Source organism: Rattus norvegicus, chromosome 5, assembly GCF_021556685.1.
Source record: "Rattus norvegicus strain SHRSP/BbbUtx chromosome 5, alternate assembly SHRSP_T2T, whole genome shotgun sequence".
Classification (NCBI taxonomy): domain Eukaryota; kingdom Metazoa; phylum Chordata; class Mammalia; order Rodentia; family Muridae; genus Rattus; species Rattus norvegicus.
In genome coordinates this window covers 44,146,857-44,160,103 of record NC_141538.1, presented here as the reverse complement: position 1 = coordinate 44,160,103, position 13,247 = coordinate 44,146,857, and the positions used below count along the sequence as shown (strand labels likewise).

Here is a 13,247-nt window from a genome sequence, read left to right as displayed (position 1 = left end):
ATATGCCCAGGCAACAAGTTACACTATGGTTCTTTTCTTTTATTCCTCAGAAAATTCTAGAGTACATTACATCCACAGTCAAAAAAGGGTTTGTATACAACTTAACTTGTGAGGCTTCTGGAAGATGTGAGTGATTGACAGTTCTATTCAACTTCCTTGTGTATTTCTAGAATTTGACGCTTTATCCAGACTTGGAATCCCAGATGCTGTGAACTATATAAAGAAAAGGTATAAGAATACCCCACTCTTGTTTCTGAAGGCAACTTGTGTTGGCCAAGGGCTCGTGGACCAGGTGGAAGCATCGGTAGAGGAGGCCATCAGCTCAGGAACATGGGTTGACGTTTCGGTATGTTTAACCTCTTTTCTCATATTAATTTTTGTTTAAACTGATGATAAGTGATGTTTTATTAGGATGTACACATTTTAGAAATAGGCCATGTAAAGATAGTCTTGCTTCTAGCAGTCATAACAGAAATTTTATTATTTTAGGTTGATGTTTTTAGTGTACATAACCAAATCTAGAACTCTGTAAATTTCAAAAACAAACAGGAAAATAATATAGCAACCATATTGATCCCGATAGTGAAATTGATGAGACTGTCTAGTTGTTGTGACAGATACCCTGATAAAACCAACTTCAGGATGAACAAACTTGTTTTGGCTTACAGTTCCAAGTTGCTAACCTGTTATTAGGGGATGTCACAGGACCAGGATTGTGAAGCAGCTGTCATAGTACAGCCACTGTCAAGGGTAGAGAACAAGCTGAGGCATCCATGCTGGCTAGTGCTTGACTTACTTCCCTCCTTTCATTCAATCCAGGGCCCGAGTTCTCCCTTGCTAATTAACAGTCAAGACAGTCCTCCACAGACATGCCCACAGGCCAGCCTGATCTAGACTGTCCCTCACTGAGACTCCCTTCCCAGGTGATTCTATACTGTGTCAACTTACTGGTTGAAAGTGACCATTATGATTTCTTACCCAAGCGTGCACAACTGCCCTGGCCTCAGACATCCTCTTGTATTTGCTTATCCCTTCTCTAGTAATCTCTGCTGCTGTATTTACATACATCAGCATCATTGTTCATGCTGCACCTGCCCTTCTTTACTCCACAGGGACACTGCAGTGTGGGAAAAGCAAGCCAGAGGCCAGTCTGTTATTTCTAGTCAGAGTATAGAAATGTTTTGTATGTAGGAAGACTCCTGCCGTGGTTACTGAATTTCTTATGGTATCTTATCCGTACAGAAGGCGTTAGATAGTTTCAGTGTGATAAGCACCATTGTATATGCTGTAAAAATGGTGAACAAACAAGTGTCTTCTCTTAGGACAGGCAGCACCTAGGGGGAAATATGTAAAATAGTAATTCAAAATAATAATTTGATAGGGCTAAAATGAAACTTTGAACAGGAAAAGTTATCAAGACTTGCTGGTGAATTGTTTGTATGTTATAAGAGAAGAAGCACAGTGGTCTTGTGGGTTCTGGTGGTGGTTTGCCAAACTTGACATTTGTATAAGGCGTGCAAGTGGAAAAATTGGGTTTAAAAAAAAATGGCAAATGACTCTAGAGGGCCAAGTGCTGATGGACCCAGAAAACAGGTTTGGAAGTTATGATCATGACTGCTTCTGAAAGCCAGTGGCTTCAATGCAGTTATTTGAGGGAAATTATACTTATAAATATATGTTCTCACATACGTGTATATTATACATACAAAACAGATAACCTGTTTCCCTGCATTTTTCTCATTTTCACTTTGCTCGTAATTTTAGCCTCTGCTGCCCAGTTCTTTGTCAGTTGAAGATGCTGCTATGCTGCTTCAGCAGGTGATGAGACCATTTGGCAAGCATGCGTCAGCCACAGTCTTTAGTGACACTGTTGTGGTCAGCGAGAAATTCATCAATGACTGTACAAAACTGTTCAGCGAACGAATGCACCAAAAAGCTGAAAAGGTATTCCAGACTTTCTTCCAGCTGCTCATCCTAACAGTCCTTTCTTTCCCACTAGGATCATCTGATGTCTTTTGGGAAATGCAATAAACAGTCTGCCCACCAAGGAATATATCATTTTATGTAATTCTTTCTTTATCTCCTCTAGGATTTATTATTCCTCTTCCTAATCTTCATTAGAACCTATTAAAAGTTAGAGAACTAATTTTACAAATTAGAATCTTATCAATAAAATTACATAGTTTTCAGATTGAGTTGCCAATGGATCTGACCCACTGTTAGAACAGTCCAGTATGTAGTAGTGTTACCTATGTTAAGTCTGACTCTTCTTGTGCAGTGTCATTGTACATATTACTACAAAGCATGCATAGTGCCACAGACAATCACCACATCTGGTGTAGCCTCATTAATTTTACCCCATTAGAATAAATAAGGTAACTTGGTGAGAAAAGAAATGTTACTATCAAAGTTTACTAGTTTTTCAAGCATAATAGTACATTTCTATAATTCCAGCCCTCAGTGGCTAAAGGCAGTGAGCACTAGTTTCAGTCTGTTTAAGCTCAAGGTCCACCTGAATTTTATATATATATATATATATATATATATATATATATTAATTATATATAATTATATATAGTCTTTCTTAATCTAAAAAAGATGCTTTTAAAAAATATTAATTTTTCTTTATCCTTGTGTGTCCATGTATATGTGCGCACATGTGTATGTGGATGCCGTCAGAGGTCAGCAGAGACTATTGGACCCTGAAGATTAAGTTACAGGCAGTTGTGAGGCAGCGTGTGGGTGCGGGAACCAAATCTGGGTCCTCTGCAGATGCAGGTGTGCTCTTTACTGCCGAGCCATCGCTCCAACCCCTGAACCATTTTGCTTTTTAATCTTTTAGTTTTTAACTACTGTATAAAAGTATTTTTGAAGCAGAGTGCCTTCATAGCATCCAATTCATGATTATAGTTAAAACTATATAGCCTCTCCTCGGATAAAACAAGCCCTCTGTCTTAATAACTGTCATGAACTCATGCAGACCTGTTAAATGTGTAAACCACTAGTGCTTAGCTGTCCTCTTTCAAACTTTACAGTACAGTATGAGGTCATTGTTTTCTGCAATTGGCCTGTTAAGCAGGCAAGAATAAGAAGATATAGATGTAACATTAGTAAGTGTTAAGTTGAAATATGTTTATTCTGTACATGAACAAGTAGACCTCTGTGTTACTTTCAGAAAAAATGATAGTCTGGAAAGGATATATGTCTCTTTGAACACTTTGTTTACCTAAGAAAAATGAGTTTAAAGAAAGGTAATCTTATCACTGGAATCCTCATTATTAAGCATTTTTCTTAGAAAACCAAAAAGGAAATGATAGTAATTTTACTGTAAAAATATTTCTTTTGTCACTAGAAATTTAAGAATTATTTCTCATAAAGAAGATCTGATTTCTGAAGCTGGAAATAGTTCATTGTTTTTTGCTAACATAAAATGTGAACAGTGGAGATCATCCAGAACGAAGTCAAGGGAAAAATAGATTTATTTGAATTGGTTTGCAGCCTGTAATCATGAGCAGCAGTTTCCATGACTGTCTTGTCATTTCAAGTGTCCAGGTAGCATGGTACTCAAGAGTCTCAGGAACAAAAGAAAGGGGGAGTAGGGGACAAGTCGTTTCTCCTAGTCATGGTAGAACCAGGCAGTAAGTGTGGAGAGCTGCGTCTGCTGCTGTGCACTCTGCTGTTCCGTAATTACGTGCTGGCACCGAAGCTAACACAGCAGCAGGTGCCGTTGATGCTTTAGGAGGGCAGACAGCCGCGGAGCAGCAGTCGTACATTTTATCATCTTTATCTATGAAACGTAATAAGTATAACTAGGATGTGCAAGTAACTAAATAAGCAACTTCTCTGCTATTTGAAATGCTACATATATTCTGCCTACCAAAAGAGCATGTTTTATTTCAGGAAATGAAAAATAATCCTGTGCATTTAATCACAGAAGAAGATCTGAAACAAATATCCATTTTAGAAAGTGTTAATACAAATAAAAAGGATAAAAAAGATGAACGCAGGAAGAAAGCAACAGGTAATAAATCATTGATAAGTAAGGCCAAAGATAAGGTGTGTAAATACGTGTTCGGTGTACAAGGGGTTTCGTTGCACATTTCCGTTCTTGCATGTCAGATAGCCCACCCTCTGAAAACAAACCTGAAGTAAAAGCAGTGCTGGAGCTGGGACAGTGTCTGACCACACCGTACCACAGTGACAATGTATGAGCAGACAGCACGGTACTGGCACAAGTTAGACCCAGGGCTCTGTGTGTGGAATAGAACAGCACGAGTAGCTTCAGCAGTCAGACCCTGACAAAGGGACTGAAAACATTGGGAAAAAATGATGCTTTTTTATCAATTGCTCCTGGGAAAGTTTTTACTTTTGAACTAAGGCCATTTGAAGGTTTTCTTTTAATAGATTCATTTTTTTATTTTAATGGCTAATCTGAACCAAATCTTGCTGCTGAATTTTTAATTTGTGAGTATGGATGTTTTTCCTCTATATATGTCTGTGCACCACAAGTGTACCTGGTCCCTGAGGAGGCCAGAAGTGGGCATCAGGGTAGGCAGGAAATGGAGTAACAGACAGTTGTGAGCTGTCATGTGGGTGCTGGGAATCAAACAGTGTGCTCTTAACCACTGAGCTGTCTCTTCAGCCCCTACTAAATTAATTTTAATCATGAAAATGGAAATAACACAGTGTATTCTGGTTTTATATGTGTTCATGAAAATATAAAAAGCCTTTTTTTGTGTTTATTTGTGACTTTGCCTCTCTTCTGTGTTTTCTTCTGTATTCTCATATTTGCTTGGTTCATATTCACTTCATGGCTCTGCACTAACGGGGCTGCTTAATTTTATTGCTTCTTCTAAACCTAAAGAAGCTGGTTTTTGTTGTTGTTGTTGTTGTTGTTGTTGTTGTTGTTGTTGTTGTTTTGGTTTTGGTTTTTTTTTTTTTAGTTCAACTCCAATGTCACCTCCTTGGGTGCCTTTCTAATACCTCTCAGTAGAGACCATACTTGTATTATCTTTCCCATTTCGGATGACACACTGGTGTGTTATATTGTTTGGAAACAATGCCTGAAGTTATATCCCTAGTATCTAAAGCACCACGTAGCATAATTTAAGGTTTTCTAAGCAAGCAGATCTTCCTGCTAACATTATATTTTAACCTCTTTTAAATCTATACTCAGTGGTAATCGTTCTACGTAGTACTTAGTAAGTACGTTAGTATCTTACCATTGAGACACACATCTATTTTCTCTATTTTTACTAGTAGAAACAAATTATTACTGCTATGTCGGTGCCAAAAACTTTGATATTCAGCTTTTTCATTAATAAATACACATGTATCAAACACATATGCTTAAAACACAGTTTTGGCTATGAAAATTGAGTCTTGTTTTATTAGTTAAGAATGTTTCTCTTGTAAAAACCTTTTTTGCAAGACTCTTGAACTATTTTTAATATTTTCTCCATTTGTCCAGAGGAGCCACAGTAAGTTATTCCAGTGACTCCTAATCCTCACATACGTTTATTCTGCCACTTTATTTCGAGTGGTATTTAGAATACACGAATGTTGATTAATGCTAAAGTCAGTAAAGTTGATATATTTCTTTCTCAAGAGTTACAGGTCATCTCGTACTTCGTTCTGAGTGACTGCAGTTGTACGGCAGTAATTAACTAGAGTGCATGGAATCAAGTCCAACTAGATGTCTCCCATAAGGAACTCACAACTACTAAAGATACATTTCACTTTAGGTGTGTGGTTTCTTTCATTCATTCATTCATTCATTCATTCATTCATTCATTCATGTCTTTATAAAGCCAAGGAAAATAAATTATAAAATATGATAAAATCTAAGATAATTGTGCTTAGATTTTAGAAAAGTATATTTAGTTTATAGAAGTCTATTTTACTAAATAACCCTTATGATTAAAACTATTTAACACTTATAACCCATTATAAGTTGAGTATTCTGTTTTATAGACAAGATATCCTAAATGTAGACATCTACAGGCAGAAAACTACCTCAGTAATATGTCTTGACCCTCATGCATAGTACTTGGGCTTCTCTAATGATTTGTATTTAACTCTTAGTAAGTAATTGAAAATAATTTGATGATTGATAACTTAAACTAATTGATGGTGTTAGTTTTCTGCTATTGATTTAATATAACTGACGTTTATTAAGTTTCTGTGACTTTTTAACCTTTTCATATCACAAACTCATAATTTAGGGGAGTGGTGGCTGAGTCTGACTCCTCCAAACGTGCAGTAATCACTCTTAGCCAGGAAGGCAAAGCCACTGTGAAATGTCGTAGTAATGAGGATTAAATGATGCTGTGATAGCAGACATGAGCAAGTGAAAGAATGGTTCTTTGATGGCCAAGAAAGGTGAAGGGTGTCTGAAAAGATGGCTCAGTGGCTAACAGCAGTGGCTGCTTTTCCAGAAGACTCTGGTTCAAGTAGTAGAAACTATGTGGTAGCTATCAGCCATCTGTAACTTTAGTTCCAGAGGATCTGACGCCCTCTCTGGCCATAAGGGGTACTGCATGCATGTGGTACACAAACACATGGAGACAAAATATAATAATATACAAATACTCTTAATTTAAAAAAAAAGAGGAGAAATAAAATATGAAGGAATGGATTTAGCTAAAAAAAGATAAGCTACAGAAAACAGTTAGCCTTGAGTATATTACAGTTTAAAACACTTTCAGGAGATTGCTTACATTCAAGAGATTTTTTTTTTCTTTCTTGGAAATTTTATTTCATTAGGTTCAGCATTTATTTTTTTCATTTTTTTCTAATTGGGAATTTCTCCCCCCCCCCCCCCCCCGGAGCTGGGGACTGAACTCAGGGCCCCTTGCAAGGCAAGCACTCTGCCTCTGAGCTAAATCCCCAACCCCTGGGTATTTCTTTATTTACATTTCAAATGTTATTCCCTTTCTTGGTTTCCTGTCCATAAGCCTCCTCTCTCCTCCTCCTCCCCTTCTTCTATAAGGGTGTTCCCCCCATCCACCCAACCTTACCCCCGCCCCACATTCCCCTACACTGGGGGTCCTATCTTGGCAGGACCAAGGGCTTCTCCTTCCATTGGTGCCTAGCAAAGCCATCCTTTGTTTTGGAGCCCTGGGTCAGTCCATGTACAGTCTTTTGGTAGTGATTTAGTCCCTGAAAGCTCAGGTTGGTTGGCATTGTTCGTATGGGGTCGCAAGCCCCTTCAACTTTTTCAATCTTTTCTCTAATCTGGCAATGGGGATCCTGTTCTCAGTTCAGTGGTTTGCTGCTAGCATTCACCTCTGTATTTGATGTGTTCTGTCTGTGTGTCTCGGGAGAGATCTATATACGGTGCCTGTCAGCATGCACTTCTTAGCTTCATTCATATTATCTAGTTTTGGTGGCTGTCTATATATTTGCCACATGTGGAGCAGGCTCTGAATGGCCGTTCCTTCAGTCTTTGCCCTAAACTTTGCCTCCATATCCCCTCCTATGGATATTTTTGTTCCTCCTTTTGAGAAGGAGTGAAGCATCCACATTTTGGTCCTCCTTCTTCTTGAGTTTCATGTGATCTTTGGATTGCATCTTTGAGGTTTTGAGCTAATATCAACTTATCAGTGAGTATATACCATGTACGTTTTTTCTGTGATTGGGTTACCTCATTCAGGATGATATTTTCTATTTCATTCCATTTGCCTATGAATTTCATGAAGTCATTATTTTTGATAGCTGAGTAGTACCCCATTTTGTAGCTGTACCACATTTTCTGTATCCATTCCTCTGTTGAAGGGCATCTGGGTTCTTTCCAACTTCTGGCTATTATAAATAAGACTGCTATGAACATAGTGGAGCATGTGTCTTTGTTGTATGTTGGAGCATCTTTTGAGTATATGCCCAGGAGAGATATAACTGGGTTCTTAGGTAGTGGAATGTCCAATTTTCTGAGGAACCTCAAGACTGATTTCCAGAGGGGTTGTACCAGTCTGCAATCCTACCAACAATGGAGGAGTGTTCCTCTTTCTCCACAACTGCACCAGAATCTGCTGTTGCCTGAGTTTTTTATCTTAGCCATTCTGATTGGTGTGAGGTGGAATCTCAGGGTTGTTTTGATTTGCATTTCCCTGATGACTAAGGATGTTTCTTTAGGTGCTTCTCAGACATTCAATATTCCTCAGATGAGTATTCTTTGTTTAGCTCTGTACACCATTTTTTTAATAGGGTTATTTGGTTCTCTGGAGTCTTAACTTCTTGAGTTCTTTGTATATTTTGGATATTAGCCCTCTGTTGGATGTAGGATTGGTAAAGATCTTTTCCCAATCTGTTGGTTGCCGTTTTATCCTAACCACAGTGTCCTTTGCCTTACAGAAGCTTTGCAGTTTTACAAGGTCCCATTTGTCGATTCTTGATCTTAGAGCATAAGCCATTGGTGTTTTGTTCAGGAAATTTTCCCCAGTGCCCATGTATTTGAGACTGTTCCCCGCTTTTTCTTCTATTAGTTTGAGTGTATCTGGTTTGATGTGGAGGTCCTTGATCCACTTGGACTTAAGCTTTGTACAGGGTGATAAGAATCAATTTGCATTCTTCTACATACTGACCTCCAGTTGAACCAGCACCATTTGTTAAAAATGCACTTTTTTCCATTGGATGGTTTTAGCTCCTTTGTCAAAGATCAAGTGACCATAGGTGTGTGGGTTCATTTCTGGGTCTTCAATTCTATTCCATTGGTCTATCTGTCTGTCTCTGTACCAATACCATGCAGTTTTTATGTCTATTGCTCTCTAATACTGCTTGAGGTCAGGGATGGTGATTCCCTCAGAAGTTCTTTTATTGTTGAGTATCGTTTTCATTATCCTGGGTTTTTTTATTATTCCAAATGAATTTACAAATTGCTCTTTCTATCTCTATGAAGAATTGAGTTGGAATTTTGAGGGGGATTGCATTGAATCTGTAGATTGCTCTTGGCAAAATGACCATCTTTACTATATTAATCCTGCCAATCCATGAACATGGAAGATCTTTCCATCTTCTAAGATCTTCTTCAATTTCTTTCTTCAGAGACTTGAAATTCTTGTCATACAGATCTTTCACTTGCTTGGTTAAAGTCACATCAAGATATTTTATATTATTTGGGACTATTGTGAAGGGTGTCATTTCCCTAATTTCTATCAGCCTGTTTATATTTTGAGTAGAGGAAGGCTACTGATTTGTTTGAGTTAATTTTATACCTAGTCACTTTGCTGACATTGTTTATCAGGTTTAGTAGTTCTCTGGTGGAAATTTTTGGAGTCACTTAAGTATACTATCATATCATCTGCAAATAGTGATATTTTGACTTCTTCCTTTCCAGTTTGTATCCCTTTGACCTCCTTTCATTGTCTGATCTAGTGGTCTAATTTATTTATTATTGTTATTGTCCTTAGTACCTTAATATGGAAACTGATCTTTAAAAGAATTTTGCTTTTCATTGTTCTGTTATATAGTTTAATATAGCAATATGGTATCATCATTTTCCAAAACTCATTAATAATGCTAACTGATGTATTTCTTCCAGAGGGTTCTGGAAGTGTAAGAGGCGGAGGAGGGGGCAATGCCAGAGAATACAAGATTAAGAAAGTCAAGAAGAAGGGAAGAAAAGACGAGGACAGTGATGATGAGTCTCAGTCATCGCATGCTGGTGTGTAGCTTCCAGTCCACTATTGATTTATGTGTAGATGGTTTTCTTAGTATTTTTCTTAAGAGGAATATAATCAGCTTTATATGTTTGTAAAGTATTTATCTTGCATTATTAGTGACCACAAGTTTTATAGTTTAATAATATAAATTATTAACCTCTTTTAGATTTCAAGCCGAAAATTATCTTATAAACAGAAGGGGGGCCTATTATGATCCTAAAAGTCAATCAAGCCATGCATGGGGCACACACTTGTAATCTCAGCACATACAAAGTAGAGGCCTTGAGATGGAGGTCACTCTGGGCTACATGAGACCCTGTCTCCAGATAAGTCAAAACTGAGAGGTCAAGCTTAATGCTGGAGTCATATCTGGAGAATCTGACTCAACCTTCCTGAGATTAGCTGTAAATGGAGAAACTTGGTATTGGCTCATTTCCTGATGGAATTTTAGGAAAAGGGCTGAAAATTTTTTAGAAGATGTGAAATAGGGGGGAAACAAAAACAAAAACAAAAAACTAACAACAAAAGATCAGGGGTCTCTGTGACCACCAGGGACAGCAGAGTGTTGATCCATGTGAGGCAAGAAGGAAATCTGGTTCAACATTTCTCAACAGCCAGCACCGGTTCAAACGTCTAGAGTCTGACACAGGTAGTTATTGTGGGCATATTTAAGTAAAGTACAATTTGACCAAAGTTTCATGGTACATCTCAATCCTCAGTGAACAAAGAGGCATAATTACATCAAAACTCTTGTCAAAGTACATGTGACTTCTTCCATGTGTAGGGTTCTAGAGATAAGCTACGTGCATTGTCTAAAGGGTGTAGGGGAAGATCTGGCACGGTTTTGGTTAAGACATTATTGAGGTCATCTAGGCTATTGGCCATGCCAGTCCTGGTTGTAGGAATTTGTGGGAGTCCCTGGCCATGCAGATAGCACAGAGGTCACCTAGATTATATGGTCCTGCATGTGGGAGCTTGGTATGGCCTAATCCTGGATCGCCTTAGGCTGTCAGCCACCTCCATTCCCCACCTCCAGACAGAAAACAGATGCTCATCTTTTCCTTTGAAATAACAACCCGCATGTTTACCCTTCCTGGTTTCACCAGTGCTATTTGTGAATGTAGACGTTTATGTTCCGAATACCTTTTTACCTTGAAAGAACTCTAGGAAATAACTGAAGATATTGAAACGTGAAGTTGAGGCAGAGAATCATGTGCTTGTTTGAACTTTGACAATACATGGCTGGCTTGCTACATACATCTAAGATGAATTAAATAATTGCTTTTCATCTTCTAGTTCCTAGACTTCTTAATGGTTGCCAAAGTTAACTGTGCAAACGACATCATATTTTGCTTTTTTAAATGCAATTTTTTCATTTTTAAGAAGGGATCGTGAAACAATACTACTCTCTGTTGTATCCCCAGGAACAGTTAAGCACACACACACTCACCCACATTTACACACGCATGCCACACGCACTCACGAAGATAATAACTACTGTTGGCAGCATCACAATGCCATGCTCATTAGGCTTTCCTAAAATAAACTAAGAAATACTGAAAAACTACTATTGTAATGAACAGGAAATAATGTTAATAAGGAAGGAAACTGTTTACTCTGTGTCCCCTCATTCTGTGCAGTATTGGCATGGCTTTATGTGCCTGCCATTTCTCCTTGGGTGCTTATTTATGCATTCCCAAGATGTAAGAGGGACAAGGATAAAGAGGAATTTTTAAAAAGTTATTCCCCAATACCTGTAATCTTAGAGAAATGAGGCATGTGACGTTGTTTTGTGCATAGATTATTGAGGCACTGTAAGAGCAGTAAAACCATTCTACCTTAAAAGTAATTTCAGTGCTTTGAAAAGGGTTGTTGTAATCTCTGAAATGGAGGGTGAAATTAGGTTCTCAACTAAAATACAGAATCAAGTCAGTATGACAGATTACTGGAGGGAATGTAATTTAACAGCCTGTAAAACGCTTATAGAAAGCGAACAGGAGAAGACTATCGACTGAACATCAGGGTTGGAGAAAGATCTCAGAAGAGAATAGAACTTTGGGTGTCTACCTTGAAGCCATGATTTCAACTCTTTAGATCCTCATTAAGACTAAACATTGATTTTTTGAGACATTTTATTTTATTGCTAAGGTTTCACCTGTAGAATCAATAATCTGACTTAGCTAAAAGTAATCAGTTGTATCATTTATAATGGAAATACTGTTTGCTGCCTTTGCTACCAATACGTTTTAAGTGAGTGGTTAAGCATGACATTTCCACAATTAACAACATTTCCATTACAGTATCTGCATCCTAATTTTATTGTGTATTAGTATAGAATTGTCTTCGAGAAAGCAAAAATAAATTATAAGGGTTTTTCCTTTTCATTTCTATTTTTCCAAAAAGATAAATTTTAATTTAAGTCCTGTCAGTTTCTGAAGCTCGCCTATAAATTCAAAGGCTGTTGACTTCAGTAAGTACTCAGTTTTGTGAAGGAGGAGGTTCTCCTCAGTGTCTGCTGTTGAATGAGGAGAAATCACAGTTTCTGAAAGATGATCTCCTACTTGATTGTTCTGATGCCCAGCTATCTGCATTTTTCAAGTTAGATGGAGGAAAGAGTTGTCCTTGCCTTCTGGCTAGCTGATAGAAACCAGTCACTTATAAGGCAAGTTGAAACATGGTCACCTAAAAGAAAGCCGCCTATATGGAGTTTTAAATTTTAACTTTACTAGATACTTGTATTTAGAAGCAGCAGTTTTGTTGACGTCAGAGCGTGTTGCCGCCTGGTGAGGTGTATATTCCCTGTCTGTCTGTCTGTCTTTGCTTTGGGGTGTGTTTATTTTCCTGTTGCTGACATATGTTACAGGAAAGAAGAAGCCAGACATCACCTTCATGTTCCAGGATGAAATTGAAGGTTGCTTAAGGAAACACATTCCAGATGCCCCTGAGGAGTTTATTTCAGAACTTGCAGAACACTTAATAAAGCAAGTAGAAATTATACGTCTTCTCATTTCTGATAGCATGTAATTTTCACTAAGATCCTCAAAAACCAGTTTTAGGCCTTTTTTTTTTTTTTTTTGGTCAACCATTTGGATTTAATTTAAACATGAAATTCCAAAATTATTTTCCTTCAGAGACAGTTCCATTCAGCCTTTATTTAGTAAGCGCTCTTGACAGAATGGCCAGGAGACACTGAGAACCTCTGAAGTGCTTACAGCCATTGCAGTTTTGGGTCTTATTTGGGACTAACTCATCTGTTAGAAGAAACAGCGCCTAAAAGCAGAGGCAGTCATTCTGTCTTGATTTGGCAAAGAGTAAACAGAGGTTACTGTTAGTCTCTTGATGGGGAACAACTGACCCCAGAAACAGTAAGTGTAGAAACTAACAACTTGTGAATCAGCCGAGCTGAGTTTACATGAAACATTAAAGGAAATTTTACATTGAGTTATGTCTCTATTAACCATACCTGGTCATCTCTCAGGTTAGACCCAGCACTTAAGTCTCATAGAAATATATACAGCAAATATACAGAGATAAACTCGGCAAATCTAAATTTTTATTTTGAAGTACAGCTTTTATAGTGGAATTTTT

At 37.8% G+C, this 13,247-nt stretch overlaps 1 protein-coding gene across 3 annotated transcripts in view; it reads left to right on the top strand.

Moving 5' to 3' along the window:
• Ufl1 (Ufm1-specific ligase 1) overlaps positions 1–13,247 on the top strand; it is a 33,135-nt gene that overhangs the window by 14,459 nt on the left and 5,429 nt on the right. For all 3 annotated transcript variants that reach the window (XM_087548845.1, XM_087548846.1, NM_001126279.1), the window contains 5 exon segments: positions 171–346; positions 1,765–1,944; positions 3,901–4,021; positions 9,539–9,661; positions 12,523–12,640. In XM_087548845.1, coding sequence (XP_087404971.1) covers positions 171–346; positions 1,765–1,944; positions 3,901–4,021; positions 9,539–9,661; positions 12,523–12,640 — 718 coding nt within the window.